Consider the following 17,325-nt stretch of genomic DNA (forward strand, 5'->3'; position numbering starts at 1 on the left):
ACGTATTCCTAGGTATTTTATTCTTTTCGTGACTATTGTGAATGGGGCTTTCTTGATTTGGCGCTGAGCTTGAATATTATGGGTATATAGAAATGCTACTGATTTTTATACATTGATTTTGCATCCTGACGGTTTACTGATATCATTTATCAGATCCAGGAGACTTTTGGTGAAGTTTCTAGGGTTTTCAAAGTACAGAATCACATTGTCAGTGAAGAGAAGTAGTTTGACTTCTTTTCCTATTTGGATGCCTTTTATTTGTTTCTCTTGCTTAATTGCTCTGGCTACATTTCCAATGTGTTAAATATGAAGATAAAATGCTGTCACTGTTAAATTTTGGTGTAATAATATTTATATGATTTAAAATATGACGTTTTGAGTTTTAATTTCCTGGTAGCATTTTGTGTTATGCTGTTTTTCTTAGAAACACATATTTTAAACCCACATTAAACTATCTTCTGAGTACCTTATTTTGAAAAATGTATTAAATAAATATAATTCACTTAGCTTAGCTTATATCTTCTGATAATTCACATATGATAGAGCTATGAAAATAAATCTTGTTCTTAGTGATTTTCTGTGTTTCTCAATAAAACACTTAGATAAAGCCAGCAATGCTTTTGAAAGTTAATTATATCTTGAACACTGCAAACAACGCTAGCCTGTGCATTTTTAACTCAATTTTCTTTATATGTATAGTATGCATATATATACACACACATATATGGCTGTATATTTTAATTGTAATGGAGAGAAGTATAGTATTTTAAAGTATTAAAACATTAATTATTATATATATTAATATTTTTAAAAATTTTTCTTGGTGGGCCGTATTTCTGGAGTATTGACTTTGAATTATGAAGTGAATATACTTAGTTATCCCAAGGTCAATAGGTCGTTAAGGGTAAAATATATTGGAGATATTAAAAGTAATTTAATTTAAAATATTACAAAAATCAATACAATTTTCCAGTTTAATTTTTTTATTTTTGTAATTTTGAGGAACTTTAAACAATTTCTCATAAAATTGTACAGCAAATTTCTAAATAGGTGCTAAATAGATGGCTCAAAGGCTTAAAGGATAAATAGGGAAAGAACATGTATTCTTGCAGATTAGCACATATACTATGGAAATGGGTGCATTTAAAAAATGAGCCTTCAAGCATGGGTAGAAATAATTATTAAACATGATTTTCTGTCCCCCAGGAGGTTGCCACAATAGTCTCATAAAACATGTCAACAGGGGGTGCATTTTTTTGTCTTCTACTCTTTGCCCAACTTAAATGACTGGCATAGTGTTTTCTAAATGATATTTAGGTAATATACAGACATCGTATGAAACAACTTTGCTTCAGAAGCTTCATTTGTTTTTAATAAACCATATTGGGTTGGTATTTAAATAAATTTTACTACTTATCTAGATAATTATTTCTTAAATATTGTCATGATTAAAATGTAAAATGTCAATTTTGCCTCCATCATTATTTATTATTATTATTTATTATTCCACCCATGAAATACACTGTAGCTTCATGGGTGTCAAGAACATTTTTTTTTCCTCACACAGTCCAAACATGTTTTGTCACAGTTCTTGACAGAAAGTGTGCACTCAAAAATCAAATTATATCTTCAGTGTCTTCCAAATGCTTTCAGACTACATTCAAATCTCTTATTGTGGACTACAGGCTTTTTCAAAAAGAAAAAAAAAAAAAAGATTATACATGTATTTATTTACATGTCTTGTCTTTTGGCCCAAACTGCTTTTCCTGCAGTTTTCAGAGGCAGAGAAGAAGACTTTCTCAAATACAGGAAATAAGTAGACTGGTATGGATGGAGACAATGAGTATGGTGGGAGATCGCCTTTAAAGAGTTTTTAAATATTACTTGGAAACTTATAGGCTATCCTATCATTTTCTACTGAAAATATCTGGAGTTTCCTAAAAGGGGACATGTCAAATATTGCTGAGAAGTAAGTATGGCAAGAAAGTAACTGCAATCTTAACAAAAGTAGTTTTCATTGAGAAGTGTCAATGGAGTGGAGTGAGTCATCCTGTGATTTACAATGAGGAATGACAGATGTATGTATGTATGGACAATAATTTAAGAAATCATATCCTGAAAGTGGAACAAAACTGGGAAAATTGGTATCACGTGAGGTTGATAGTTTTGTTGTTTGTTTTGTTCTGCTTTGTTTTTGAGCATCTCAAAAGAATTGTAGCTACTCGGAAGCTTCATCTCAAAGAGCAGAGTGGGGGTTCCTAATTCAAATACAGATATCTTCATTTGATATGAACAAGGATACATTTTATTTTATTTTGATAGAAATAAATGTAGAGAAGATGGGTACCATGACATATAGGTTTGGAGATTTGGTGGTATGAAAATGAGTAAGTTTCTTTCTGACAACTTTTATTTTCTCAAGACAAATGATTGCATCAGCTGATAGTAACAGAAACAGAGCTCATAAGGTGTTTGAAGTAAGAGGAGACGCTACGAGAAAATCTTGTTGATGTTGGAAATGAAATTAACTAAGGGAATAATATAACTTTGTCTAGAAGGGTTCTATGACCCCTTGGAATTTAGGATCACGATTTGAAGGTGATGAATAATTACAGTTTATGATATTTTTCTTGTATAATATTGAACCACACAGTATTTTTTTCTCTTTCTAAAAATCTATTTGCATTACTTCAACCACCTGAAATTAAATAATGCCTTAGATATTACTCATTATCTTCTCCAACACATTTCATGTCCTGTTCTCTGAGAAAATGGCACCAGTATTTTCTGTGAAGTTTAAGTCAAATGCCTTACAGTCACTCTTACAATTTTCCACTAAGTCATCTAACCCATTAAATACATCATGAAATCTAGTTGATTTTACTCCATTCTCATTTATTGAATTCACCCTGTTTTATTGATCAATACTGGAACCACTCTGGTTAAGTGATATTGTCTCTTTCTGGACCAATGCAATAGAAACAAAAGAGCTATTTGCCTCTGTTCTTGCTTTTTTACCCAGGCTGCTGTGTAATGATCTCATAAACACTACTTTGATCTCATTATTCCCTGGCTTAATAACTTTGCAGTTACTGTGAATATATACAATTTTCATTTGTCAGTTAAACCTTAATAAAGCTGGAGTGAGGGGAATTTTCCAATAACCTCCCTTTGCCTATAAAATAAAGTATCAAATATCTAATAAAATATATAAGGTTTTTGTGGCCTGGTGCTCTCTGTCCTGTATAAACTTGACTCTTCCACTTTATTCTGACTATCTTCCTGATCAATTCTTTAGTATCTTCCATTTCTTTATTTGTTCTCCACCTGATGTAGTCCTTTGCAAGGATTTCTCCCTTTGGTACTGATACACTCTAACTCAAATAATTTTCATAGTCATTCAAATATAAGCAGAAACTCAGCTTCCTGAGGGAAGTCTCCGTAAATAATCCAGATTAAATTGAGTATCTATGTTTACTGCTATAGCTCTTTTTTCTTTTCCTAGTGTAGTAATATTTATAATATTTATGGAATACCTTTAAGATTCATAAAGGCAAGGCCATGTCTATCTCATTTACCTCTGAAGCCAGTCCAAGTAGAGTTACTGGCCCACTACACCTGTCGAAAACATCTTATTGAGCTGAGCAGAAAGATATATTTATCTATTTTTTACTTTGATTTATATTACTTTATATTTCCAAAGCTCCCTTGGGGGTTTGAACAGCAGTGTTATATGTGATATAATATAAAGTGTTTAAGTTAAGAGACATTCATTAAAAAGAAATGACTTTTGTTTCATGAATGGTAAATGAATTCCAAATACTTAGAACATATGAATTGACACTTCATGTCTTTGAAAGCAAATAGTGTTTAAAGTGAGAATGGTTTTACTAAAAGGATAAAAGAAGAAAAATTGAATAACTTAGCTAAGTATGGTATAGGCTGCTACAGCAATCCTATTATAAGAAAAATAATATTTTAAATCTTCTCCTAATCATTTAACTACAAGAATGTCCCTAATACTATCAAAAAGCTCTTCTTATCTTTCAAATACCTTCACATTCTCTCAGAATTTATAAGAGCGTTAAGGCTTTACTATCACTATAATTAGATCTACTGAAAAGAGTACCTTCTCAATTTTGCCAGTTCCTGATTATTCATGGTGATGGCAGAGAGCCTTAGCATGGATTACTAAAACATGAAATCATTTATAGCATATGAAAGTTGGTCCCAATTCATTATATCTATCAGAAATTTCTACTGAAGTACAAGTTCACCTTTGAGCTTCAGCAAATATGCGTGATACTTCAGTATATGTAGTGAGCTTTGAAAACAGAAAAACATAGTTGATTAACTTTCTGTAAAGTAAGCTATACAAAGCATTCAGACCATCAGTTTGGTAGTCTTCAAGTGACCCATACTGAACAATCAGCATATTAAAGTTTGGCTTTTTAGCCATTGAGAAATAAGAATAATATGAACATGTAGAAAATCCACAGAATACAAAGATTTACTGCACATTTACCTGATGATAAGCTTAGAAATGCTCACAGAAATATCAGAAAACATTTTCTTTATGCGATTCTTAATAGTTCAGTTATAACACTCATGCCACTCCATTTATTCATTCACACATTTCATAGAACTTTTTGAACGCTTTTTGTGGTCAAACACTGGAAAAAGTAAGTGCAAAACTAAATAAGACATAATGTTTGCGCTTAAGAAATCATTATAATTTGTATAGTAAATAAGCCTTTCTGATATTAGAATGGATAAATGTTGAATCAGTAGGTGTCTCAAAGAAAAGTTATAAAAAGAAGTAAATGTAAAAAAAAAGTCAAAAATTTGACTCCCCTGAAATCAAAATAATATAGTTGATATATCAGGTCATCTATGCATTTTCCCCAATCTAACAAAATTTATGAGGCATTTAGCACATACTAATTAATTTATTTATTATTCAATAACAATGTTGTGTGCCTACTTTGTATCACACCATTTTAGCAGTACCTGGAATAATATGTATTTCTTCAATATAGTTGTAGTAATGATAGAGTCAGTGAAAATCATACACAAAGCACTGTTTTAAATACATATAAGTATTTGCCTTTTATCAATATAATTCCTTACAAGCTCCTGTAGCATAAAAATCATTACAAGTACGTATTTTCCATAAATGTTTAAGTACTTTAAATAAATATTTGATTATTTGAATGAATGGCCTGGTATTTATTATCCAGAAGCTTATGAAAAATTCTTGAAATTGATGCAAAGATTGTGTTATCTGTAATCTGCGTATGCTAGTCAAAATAATGACATTATTCACAAAACAAACACTGCATCTGTTCCAGGCAAAAGCTTAGTCTCTTATTTCTTTTGACAGTGTGCAGACCTGGGTTCTTCAAAGCCTCACCTCACATCCAGAGCTGCGGCAAATGTCCACCTCACAGTTATACCCATGAGGAAGCTTCAACCTCTTGTGTCTGTGAAAAGGATTATTTCAGGAGAGAGTCTGATCCACCCACAATGGCATGCACAAGTAAGGAAACCCACGGATATTTAGTAATGCTAACTTTCACCAGTTTTGAGGAAACAGCACGATGGAGCCTGTTATATTCTAGTAATATTTCCCCCTAAAACAGGCATAATGTTTAATCTTCTCTATACAGTTTTCATCCATTTTCAATCTCCTTGAATAAGAACTGAAAAGTCTGAGTTTCTTTTATCACTCATTGTTAGAAGCATCCATTTTCCCTAACTTCAAATTCAACAGCTGAGACACAGATACAGAATTTTTTCTTTTATTTTGTGGCTTATTTCAGTGTTCATGCTAGCTAAACATAACAACATAACTTTGATAATCTAATTCCCAGTTTACATTAAAACCTCTTCTTCCTTCCTCCTTCCTCCTCCTCCTCCTTCGTCGTCGTCTTCTTCTTCTTCTTCTTCTTCTTCTTCTTCTTCTTCTTCTTCTTCTTCTTCTTCTTCTTCTTCTTCCTTCTCCTTCTTCTTCTTCTTCTTCTTCTTCTTCTTCTTCTTCTTCTTCTTCTTCTTCTTCTTCTTCTTCTTCTTCTTCTTCTTCTTCTTCTTCTTCTTCTTCTTCGTCCTCTTCCTCTTCTTCTCCTTCCTTCCTCCTTCCTCCTTCCTCTTCTTCCTCTGCCAGTTTTCTCATCACAAAATTATGTAGCTAATGGAGCCTTCACCAACTTGTTCTAAACTGCCCCAATAAGTCACTGAGAAAGTAATTTATGAAAGAACACAGGAAATATTTCAAAACATAGAGAACTGGGAGTGGCAAATCAGATTTAGATCAGAGTCATATGTACACCAACTTTTTGCTAGGGTTCTCAAGCAACGGTCATGTTTCTTGTCAGTGAGTGTCCTTAACTATTATTTAATAGATTTGGTGATCTTAAGTAGAGTAGATGAATAGTAAACATTTAATTCCAACATTTGCAGTAGATGTAGCCACATCTTTCAACATTTTTTTGTTTTCTATATATTTGGTTTTCCATATATTTCTGAGAATGTAACACATTTACGCATTTATTTGCTTGACAACATTACTTTCAGTTTTTCCACAAGCAAAGTCTCTGTAGCGAATCAAGCAAAAACAGAAAATTAAAGAGGAGAGTGAATCCCTCCCTCCTCATATCGTTTAATTTCCATGAACTGCCTGGATTTACTATTTTAGGTTCTAGGAAGTTGTGGCTGCTTTCAAAGGTGTTCACAAAAGCTTGAAATGTTAGTATCCATTTCTAAATTTAAAGAAGCAGTGCAGAATTTTTATGTTATCAAATAATCACAAATTGAAATTTTATCTGAATTTCATGGTGTCTAAATTTCATAGTGTCAATGAAACACATTTTTGGATTTCCTTAAATCATTGCTAGTAATTAGTTTTACATTCTGAAGACCATTCTTTTTATCCCAAGGTTGATGATTTTACAGGTTAGATGATTACTAGCGAAAAGTAATTTCCTCTTCAAATGAATAAATACCATTTTTATATATGTGCTTTTGTAAGGATACATATGAATGGGGAAGATATAAGCTATGATTGAATGTGATGCATTTTGGTTGCAGTGGAGATTCAAATAATTATTTTGCTTATGAGAGCAAATGAATGTCCAAATAAGGAAAATGTTGTCTAGACAACAGAGTGGTAAATTAAAGAGAAAAACCATGTTTTGAATTGTCTTTCAAATTTTATTAATTTTCTAATTAGAATTTTCTTTAAGTGGCCTACCCTTTTCTTTCTTTTTTTCAGCATAAATGTGAACCTCCTTTTCTGTAAATTTGTTAGGTTTGGAAATGGGGTTGGGTCGTGAGGGGGGAAACTGCTTTGGTGGCAAGGACTGCTTAGCACTGTTTTAGGACCAAAGCCCACAGTCGGGCTTCATATTTCTTAGTTTCCGGGTGTGTGAATTTCTAATACTGTGTTGTCAAATGAGCACTAATTTGTATGCATTTCTAAAAAAAAAAAAAATAGGACTCATGTACAAGACCTTTATAATACATAATCTATGAGTGTGTGCGTATGTTTTTAGTTGCATTCATAATACCACAATTACTGCATACGATTTCCTTATCACTTGATAGATGTTCAGATGAAGATCTTGAGCTTCAGTGTGCCTTTGGCTCTTTGGAATTGAATATATATCTCCAACTTCAATTTTTTTTTAGTAGAATATGCAAAGTTTTAAAATCTATACAACAACATTTTATAAGCCTACAGAAAAAAAATCAAACGAAAATAAAACCAAAAATTCTGATGAATCTGCTTAAATTAAGGGTTCGCCTCAGTTCTACTTTGGTTCCCACATCATATCTATGATTAGGGCAGTGGAATGTTATCACATGTTTTTTATAGGTGCATGTTAGTTCGAGCTTCCACTATTTACCTCTACTTTAGGGTCTCACTTGAGTTTGAGTTTCCTTTCGACTTTAAAGTTGTTTGTGCCTCCATCCTAGCTGTTAGTAGAAGAGTCAGAAGAAAAGGAGGATTCAGCTGCTGATTCATTTTTATAGATTTAGAGGAAATGTGTTAAATGCAAGGATTTTTCAGTTGACAGAAATAAAAAAAAAAAAACACACAGAAGTTAGACATTGTTCTACCTTAGAGATATTTCTCAGAGGTTAATCCTGTAATTTTTTATCTTAAATTTCATTTTGTGTATAACTTTGTATTATTAAATAAGCTAAAGTGTGTAGTAAACAAGAACACGTGTATTTCCAGAAATACCATTTAACCCAGCAATCCCCTTACTGGGTATATACCCAAAGGATTATAAATCATTCTACTATAAAGACAAATGCACAAGTATGTGTATTGCAGCACTGCTTACAATAATAGTAAAGCAAAGCAAATACAATCCAAATGCCCATCAATGATAGACTGGATATTTCCATCTTAAGAAATTATTTCAGCTTAAAGGGTACTGTTTTATATTAAAGTATATGAGATGACAGGTATGGCAAAATTCATAGGATTCCACCTTAAATATGGTCAAGGTAGGGATTTCTTTTCTTTTTTTTTTTTTTTTGCAAAGATGTCGTTTTTAGTTAAGGGGTTCTTTCATTTCAATGACATTTTGGCCGGGCGCGGTGGCTCAAGCCTGTAATCCCAGCACTTTGGGAGGCCGAGACGGGCGGATCACGAGGTCAGGAGATCGAGACCATCCTGGCTAACACGGTGAAACCCCGTCTCTACTAAAAATACAAAAACTAGCCGGGCGAAGTGGCGGGCGCCTGTAGTCCCAGCTACTCGGGAGGCTGAGGCAGGAGAATGGCGTAAACTCGGGAGGCGGAGCTTGCAGTGAGCTGAGATCTGGCCACTGCACTCCAGTCCGGGCGACAGAGCGAGACTCCGCCTCAAAAAAAAAAAAAAAAAAAAAAATACAAAAATTATCCAGGCATGGTGGGGTGCCCCTGTAATCCCAGCTACTCAGGAGGCTGAGGCAGGAGAGTCATTTGAACCCAGGAGGTGGAGGTTGCAATGAGCCAAGATCACTCCACTGCACTTCAGCCTGGGCGACAGAGAGAGACTCTGTCTCTAAATAAATAAATAATTAATTAAATGACATTCTATCCAGCTAAATCTTAAATACCAGTTAGCTTTGTATCACTTTTAAAACAATCCCTCAAAAGTCATGACTTAATAAATGTTAGTTAAAAATTGTTAATTTTGATATTTAGAACAGACAATGCATATTAGGATAACAGATCACCCTAAGTAGCTTAATTTATGCTTATGAACCGTTCAACTACCACCATACTCCATTTTATTATCTGTATAAGGAGAGGTGTCTAAATTGTCTCTGGAACAAATATAAATGTATTTTCTCTTTGAGATTATCCAATAATATAGCATTAACAGCTGACTGAAGTTTTAACTAAATATCTAAACATTGACTATATTGTTAGAAATTACCTAATTAATTTTTGATCTCTCTATTATGCTAATCAAGTTCAGGAATAATTAAAATAATATACAAATAAGATATGGTTACCCTTAACATATGAAATTTGTAAAGCAATTCTGATCATGGATTTCATTACTCATATTTTAGTGGAAATATTCCATCTTATTGAAATAAGATGATTCTGAACATAAAATATGTTTGAAAAGCTACACCCAGTTTCCATTAAGCTATATACAAAAAAATAAAGTGTACAAGAAATACATCATGAACTTAGGAAAGTTTCACTCCTAATATCTATTAGTAGCTGACGTGCTATGAGTCTATGAAAATATTTGTGTTAAATGTATTTCTTTTCTAATTTTGGTAGGTTATTGGAAGTTGAAATTTGTTCTATTGATCCTTCAAAATCTGAACACTTTTATTCATCCTATTGTAGTCCTTTTGAGGGTTATTTTAAAAATAAATTTTAGATTTTCAATTAAGTAAAATTCACAACTTGCAGAACTGTAATATAAAAACAACATCAAAGTAAAATATGTTTAATTGCAAATTATAATTTTGACCATTTACTTAAATTCTAATTCCTTTTTGATATACAGTAGGAGATTTCAAATTCTGTTGGTGATTTAGCAAGTAGATATGCAATCTATTTTGAAGCAAGCTAAGGTTTTTTTTTTTTTTTTTTTTTCTTACAAAATTTGTAGTCAGGAGCTACGCTGAAAATTCTGTATTTTCCTATGCTATTTCTAAGTAGATACTTCGTGTTTACTTTGTAGGTTGCAAGGGTTAGCATCAATGAGGAAACATTCAGTTCAATCCCCAAGAAACTCACCAGTTTTTAAATATATAATTTTATCTAATAGTAGTTGTGCATACCTCATTTTACTCCATAATTGATTACACATACATGAAGCAACACATTCTTCTTTTACTGAACTAAAGTTATAACAATGCCAAAATAAGTCATTTCCATAGGGAATAAACCCCACTATTGTTCTTACAAAATTGTGAAAACAAAACTACAAATTACGACTTAAAGGATTTATTGCAAATCTATTTTTTCCTTCAGACCAGGAATTGCTGTGGTAAATAATGCCTAATTAATATCTTAAAATATGTTTTTCTTACTTTACTTTGCAAACCAGGACCCCCCTCCGCTCCTCGGAATGCCATCTCAAATGTTAATGAAACTAGTGTCTTTCTGGAATGGATTCCGCCTGCTGACACTGGTGGAAGGAAAGATGTGTCATATTATATTGCATGCAAGAAGTGCAACTCCCATGCAGGTGTGTGTGAGGAGTGTGGCGGTCATGTCAGGTACCTTCCCCGGCAAAGCGGCCTGAAAAACACCTCTGTCATGATGGTGGATCTACTCGCTCACACAAACTATACCTTTGAGATTGAGGCAGTGAATGGAGTGTCCGACTTGAGTCCAGGAGCCCGGCAGTATGTGTCTGTAAATGTAACCACAAATCAAGCAGGTAAGTGCCATGCCCAACCAAGTTGTGTATGTTAGGCCTAGTTCTGTCAATTATTTCCATAGCTGAGGGCCAAGTTGACTGAAATCTATGTGAGAACTTTCCATTAACCGGAAGGTCAGGACTTAAAGTATAGCACATCAAAAATGCTTTTGCAGTTTTAAACAAATAAAAGCTAAAGATTTGTTAGAAATCCCATTTACAGAAAAAAAACACTTTTTTAATTGATTTTTTTCATTAGAAATACATTTCTGTATCAAATCCATTTGAAGTAAAATTTATCTCATATAATTTCATAGCAGTCATTTTTATAGCTCAAATCTATTTTTTTGTTTCCTTGAATTTTTAAAAACTCATTAATTTAGCATGTGATCAGGCAGGTTTTATTTGCTTGTTTATTTGCTTGCTTGGCAACACAGATGAATTTTCCTTTCAGATCATAAATCTTTTCATATTATTTCAACTATTGTAGCAAAAATGCATGCAATGAAATTTTCTTTGCTAAGTTCATTTATCAAAATTAGAATAACTATGAACTATTATGCAACCACCTGAAAACATTTCTATATTCCATATGGAAATTTTGGAATGAGTAGGAAGTAATTATTAGAGTAGGGAATACAGTCCTGTTTGAGCTACTGATTTCCCTATATTTTACCCTCAAATGTTCACTTTTAAGCAAATTAACATGGAAGACTTCTTTCCTAGCAAGATAAAAACCAAAGATAAACTACAGCTAATTTAATAATTCAACCCACTATGTAGCAAGAGTCCTTTTAAATCTAAGAGTAATTTGTAGCATGTTTTGTCCATCAACAGGTATCTGGGAGGGGAAGAAAAAGGCATTAAAAGCCAAAATTTGTACCTTTCCTTTATCAATTGGCTACAACTCTTAGTCCAAAGTGTAGTGACCTCGTCATCTCCTTAGAACTTCAGGTGGGCTTTGGTCAGTGAGCACATCCTTGCCACCAGTACTCACAAAGAAATAGGACATGCTTGTCTGAATGAAATCAGGCTGACTTTATATAATATTAGTATAAGTTTGTAGGTCGTGGAATGCTAGCCTTGATGAGGGAATGCTGTTGGTTACAAAGTCTCAGAAAAAATAATTAATATGAATTGTTGAATACCTCAAGTAAATCAAATGGTTATATTCTAAAAATAACAAAATGCATGCAGCTGAGTTCATAGTTGCTGCTGACTGATAAAGCTGAGGGAAACATTCAAAATTAGCCCAGATTAGCCCGGATTAACGTAATAGGAATTATTCTATACTCTGCATGTTCTTAGCCACATTGAATACTTGTCTGCAGCGTTTTTTTTTTCCATTAGAAAATATAACGCACACATATAAGCCACTTTCCCCAGTGAATCATTTATATTTTTTACCATTTACTACCTAACCTAAGGTGAAACTAATAGAAGTGCTAAAGAGCTGGACAGGAATAGTGAAAATCAATTTTTCCCTCAGCATAGGCTCAGCTGCAGGCAATGCTAGCATGTGTTGACTTTTCATCACCGTACCTAGACATCAGGAGTGTTCAGTAAATGCAAACTCTCTTCCCATTTTAGAAAAAATATTGGCTTGAAACCTTTGGCTTCAGCTTTCTTATGCAACATCTTTCAACTTTACTTGATTCTATGTATGAATCTTCCACCAACATATTGTAAGCATATTGAACAATCACTAAGAGTGGTGTTCCTTCAGAAGAATATTCTCCAGCTTGCATACCCTTAAATTATTTGAAAGGTATTCCTTTGATAAACTAGATAGAGGAAATAACTGTCGATTTTTTAATGATGTACTCAACAAATATTTGCTATAGTTGTCTTCAACTTGCTGGCCTCTTCAACCTCCAAAGTATATTATTTGAAATTTCAATACCTTAAATACCAAAAAAGATGAATTTTTATCCAGGTGTTCAATTCATAGGTGTCTTGTAAAACACATTTTTATATTCAGAGCAGACAATTTTCTTGATTTTTGGTTGCTATTCATTCGCATTCTCACAGTATACTCTAACATTATGAAAACCTACCCAAAACATCAAAATAAGATTCTTCTCAGTATCAGCATTCCAGAACCACTAAGTCTCACTTTATACAAAAATTATGGAAACTTCTAATTATAACCACCCAATGGGTTCTTCTTGCCCGCTCCCCAGAGAGAGTCAATTGATCAAGACAGGTAAATTGCAACAGAAAAAGAGTTTAATACATGTAGAGCCAGCTAAGCAGGAAACCAGAGTTTTATTATTACTCATATCAGCTCCCCCAAAAGTCAGAGGCTAGAGTTTTTTAAAGATAGTTTGGTGGGTAGTGGTCTAGGGAATGGGGAATGCTGATTTGTTGGGTCCGGGATGAAATCATAAGAAGCTGAATCTGTCCTGCAGATTCAGTTCCTGGGTGATGGCTACAAGACCAAATGAGCTAGTTTAAGCTGTCTGTATGATGCCAACTGATCCATCAGAATGCTACAGGGTCTGAGAAATATCTTGAACACCAATCAAAGGTCTTAAAATAGCAATGTTAGCCATGGGAGCCACTGGGGAGATTAGGAATCCTGTGGATTCTGACTGCATGACACCTGAGTCATAATTTTTAATCTTGTGGCTAATCTGTTAGTTTTGCAAAGGTTATCTGGTCCCTAAGCAAGGAGAGGATTTGTTTCAGAGAGGAATTATTATCACTTTTGTTTAAAAGCTAAATCATAAACTAAATTCTCCCCAAAGTTATTTCGGTCTATCCCCAGGAATGAACAAGGGCAGCCTGGAGGTTAAAGGAAAGATGGAGTCAATTAAGTAAGATCTCTTTAACTGTCATAATTTTCTCACTGTTTGTATTAGTCTTCTTCCACTGCTATAAATACCTGAGACTGGGTAATTTATGAAGAAAAGAGGTTTAACTGGCTCATGGTTCTGCAGACTGTACAAGAAGCACAGCAGCTTCTGCCTCTTGTGAGGCACCAGGAGGCTTCCAATTACAGCAGAAAGCAAAGAAGGAGTGAGTCATCTCACATGGTGAGAGCAGGAGTACAAGAGAGGGGAAGGTGCTGCATACTTTAAACAACCAGACCTTTTGAGAACTGACTATCATGAGAAAGTACCAAGGATATGATGCTAAACCATTCACAAGAAACTGCCCCCATGATCCAATCACATCCCAGGAGGCCCCACCTCCAACACTGGGAATTACATTGAACATGAGATTTGGGCAGGGACACAGGCCCAGGTCATATCACTGTTATCATCTCTGCAAAGTGATTTCAGAATAACTCCTAAAATGTCTTAAGTTTAATGCCACCACGGCAAAACACTTTTCAAGTACCCAAATTGCAGAAAGTGGATTGTAGTAGGTTTTAATGCCTAAACATCTTTTAAGAATTAAATTGAATAAAGTTATCTTCACCATATGTGGTTGTTATATAAAACTTCCTTAAGCAGATTTTAAATTTAGTTTTGAGATCCTCTAAAGATTGTTTTCAGAGAAATATGTTTCTTTCTTAAATAATTTATTTCAAATTTATAATTAGCCTCAACAGTTGAGTTGATATTTTCTGATTGATTTTGTAGGGGCACAAGAAATGTATCCCTTTTGCCCTTTCTGTAAGTTTGCTGAGATGACTGAAAATAGACAGCTTAATAGGGAAAAACATCCATAATAAATTCATTAACATGCACACAGATGTAAGACTCAAAGAAGGGCCAGATGGTTGACGCTTAAATACCTTCTTCATATAGGGAAGGGAATGGTGGGGGGTGTAAATGCGGAAATGAACCATCTCAATGAACTATGACCTGGGACAAATTTTCTCTGACTTCTGGGGGAACCAGTAATGAGAAGATGAGGGGAGGAACTTCAAACTTCACTGTGAACAAAGATTTTCTTATTATGCAAATAAAGTCTCCCAGGTAATCTCTGGGAGGTGTCCTTAGAATAATAAACAAAAAGTCTGTCTGGGCATGGTGATGACTTTTAGTCTCTTCTCTTTTCTTTTCTGGTGGTTAATGTTTCCTGATTATTTGATGAGATTTCCAGGAAGGATGCTTTAAGACAATCACATTGTTTTTGACACGGAGTTTCCCTTAGTCAAATAAGGAAATTTCAGTGAGAGTCCCTCCCTGCAATTGTGAGATGTAGGGGACAGGGAAGAAACAAGAGATTAGAAAGTTTTTGCTTCTGAGGTAACACTTAAGGCCTTCTGATTTCTTTTAATTCAAAGTGCTCATCATACCAAAGCACAATTCTTTGTGATATTTCTCTCTGCACTCCAGCAATATATTTCTGTGCGTGTGATAGCAATGAATGTCCAGATTCAAAATTGGATTAAAAAGGTATAAGGAAAAATAGTGTGTATTCAAGTTGAAAATTTTGCGTTAGGCTGATCGTCTATAGAAGTGATTAAATGATTTATAAATGTATACATAGTATTTAGACATTTTTGAAACAATTATATCATTATGGAGTCTAGGAACTTGTTTTTAGGGGAAGCTATCTGGATTAAAACAATACTTTTTTGCATGTAATAATCAAGCTACAAAATGTAAAGGAAAAGCTAAATACTAGAATTGGTTCAAATTTACAGTTCTTGTCAAATGTGGTTATAATAATTTTATTGACCAGAAAGAATTACAAAATTGTGAGAATTTTCTTGGTAAAGAAAAATAAGCAAATATAAAGGGGGAGAAAAGCAATAAAAAAGTAGATGTTACATAATATAAAGAAATAGTGGCTATGATGAAGGGAAAAATGATAAGAAAATAAAATGTGAATATGTTAGTTATATAAAGAAGTCTTTAATCAATTACAAAGGGAATAAAAGATAAATAGCAGATAAAAAATTAGCGGATAAAATAGTGGATATGCAAATAGTGGATATACAAATTAGAGGATAAAACAGTGGATATGTATAGTGTTCATTATTAAGCTACTAATCTTATAAAATGAATAAAATTATTGAGTTCCTTAAGTTTTCTAATGAGTATGTCATATATAATACATTCTTACACAAAATTGATTTACACAAGATAGTCTTTCTTTGCCAAATAATATTTAGATTTATTTACATAACAACACTTCTGTTGTTCTGTTATATTCTTTTAGGACTTCTGAAATGTATCTATCCATACAGATAGATAAGAGACATATCAGCACATAGTGTAAAATTTTAAAATTCTGTTAAAAGCAGTTACTTTGGAAGTTTATCTTTTTGCAAAATAGTGTGTATTTATGTTTTTCTATAAATATATTTGTTTTTATTTTAAAATAATTGTACACTAGGCATTTTTAAGCTTAAGCTTAAAGCTCTTTTAATATATATACATGTATATTTTGTCCCAACAGAAAATAAGCTCATTCTAACCACAAAGCCAAAATTACAAATAATTTACATGCCAAGGTACAGAATTCTAATCCTTGACCGAAGCAGACAGATTTTAATTGCTTTGAATGTAGGCTCAGACTCTTGGAACCTTTTTCCAGAGGGCTATTTGACATGCTATGGATATCAAAATGCAGCAAACTTACACCTTACCTTGGAGGGCATGTTTCAAGCTCTCCCAGACTATCAGAAATATCACCAAGGTAGGTGTTACCTATATGTTCATGGGTTTTACTTCTTGGTTCTTGCACAAATATCTGGAGGACATTATAATCCCAGTTCACTGTGTCTTTTCAATTTGATGCCATCCTTGTAGTGGATGAGCATGGTGCCTCATAAAATGTTGATATGGTCAGTGTTCCCAAAGACTAAATCTGGCTGTAAAACTGGAAATTTCAGAGAATATTAGAATAATATGGTGAAAGCATACTGTTGTTTATGCAAAAAGCAGCAAATACTTGTTGGCAATCTCTGTTTACTGAGACGTGAACTTCTAAAAAGAAAAAAAATGGCCATTTGTTAGACTATTATTATAATATTGAGTGTCAGGGTCTTTGTTGATTTTCTTTAGTGAAGAAACCACATTGCCTGTACTTGAACCACCACCTAATTCAAGGTATTTTTGTTTTACAAGATTAATTTGTCTTCCATGTAGATTGAATAGGTAAGTTAAATCTGCCTATGTTTTCATAAGCACCAGCCTTTTTTCTTCCTTGTTCTTCATGATGGCTCTAGTTGAAACATTCTCCCAGGGATCTATATTTACTGTTTTTGTAGGAGAGAGTTGCTTAGTGGTCTTTAGTTTGGCCATTAGTAGAGTTTGACAGCAGCTTTGACTTCAGGGGCTACTGCGATAAAAAGACATTTCTTCCAGTTACAGTATAAATCTTCCAAATACACACCAAAGATCTGGTAAAACAATCAAAAGCTGAAATGGAAGTATTACTGTATCAACTGTAATATGAACCCAAGACAAAATCCCATTCATCACATGACCCTAATAACCTCTACTTACGCAAATTTTTTTTAGTGATAATCTGAA

At 33.4% G+C, this 17,325-nt stretch overlaps 1 protein-coding gene across 4 annotated transcripts in view; it reads left to right on the plus strand.

Moving 5' to 3' along the window:
- The window catches only part of EPHA5 (EPH receptor A5), a 344,724-nt gene that overhangs the window by 166,157 nt on the left and 161,242 nt on the right, over nt 1–17,325 (plus strand). For all 4 annotated transcript variants that reach the window (XM_010380149.1, XM_010380152.1, XM_010380153.1 and 1 more), the window contains exons 4-5: nt 5,384–5,539; nt 10,571–10,906. In XM_010380149.1, coding sequence (XP_010378451.1) covers nt 5,384–5,539; nt 10,571–10,906 — 492 coding nt within the window. The remainder of the gene's footprint in view (nt 1–5,383; nt 5,540–10,570; nt 10,907–17,325) is intronic.

Source organism: Rhinopithecus roxellana, chromosome 2, assembly GCF_007565055.1.
Source record: "Rhinopithecus roxellana isolate Shanxi Qingling chromosome 2, ASM756505v1, whole genome shotgun sequence".
In the NCBI taxonomy this organism is placed as follows: Eukaryota; Metazoa; Chordata; class Mammalia; order Primates; family Cercopithecidae; genus Rhinopithecus; species Rhinopithecus roxellana.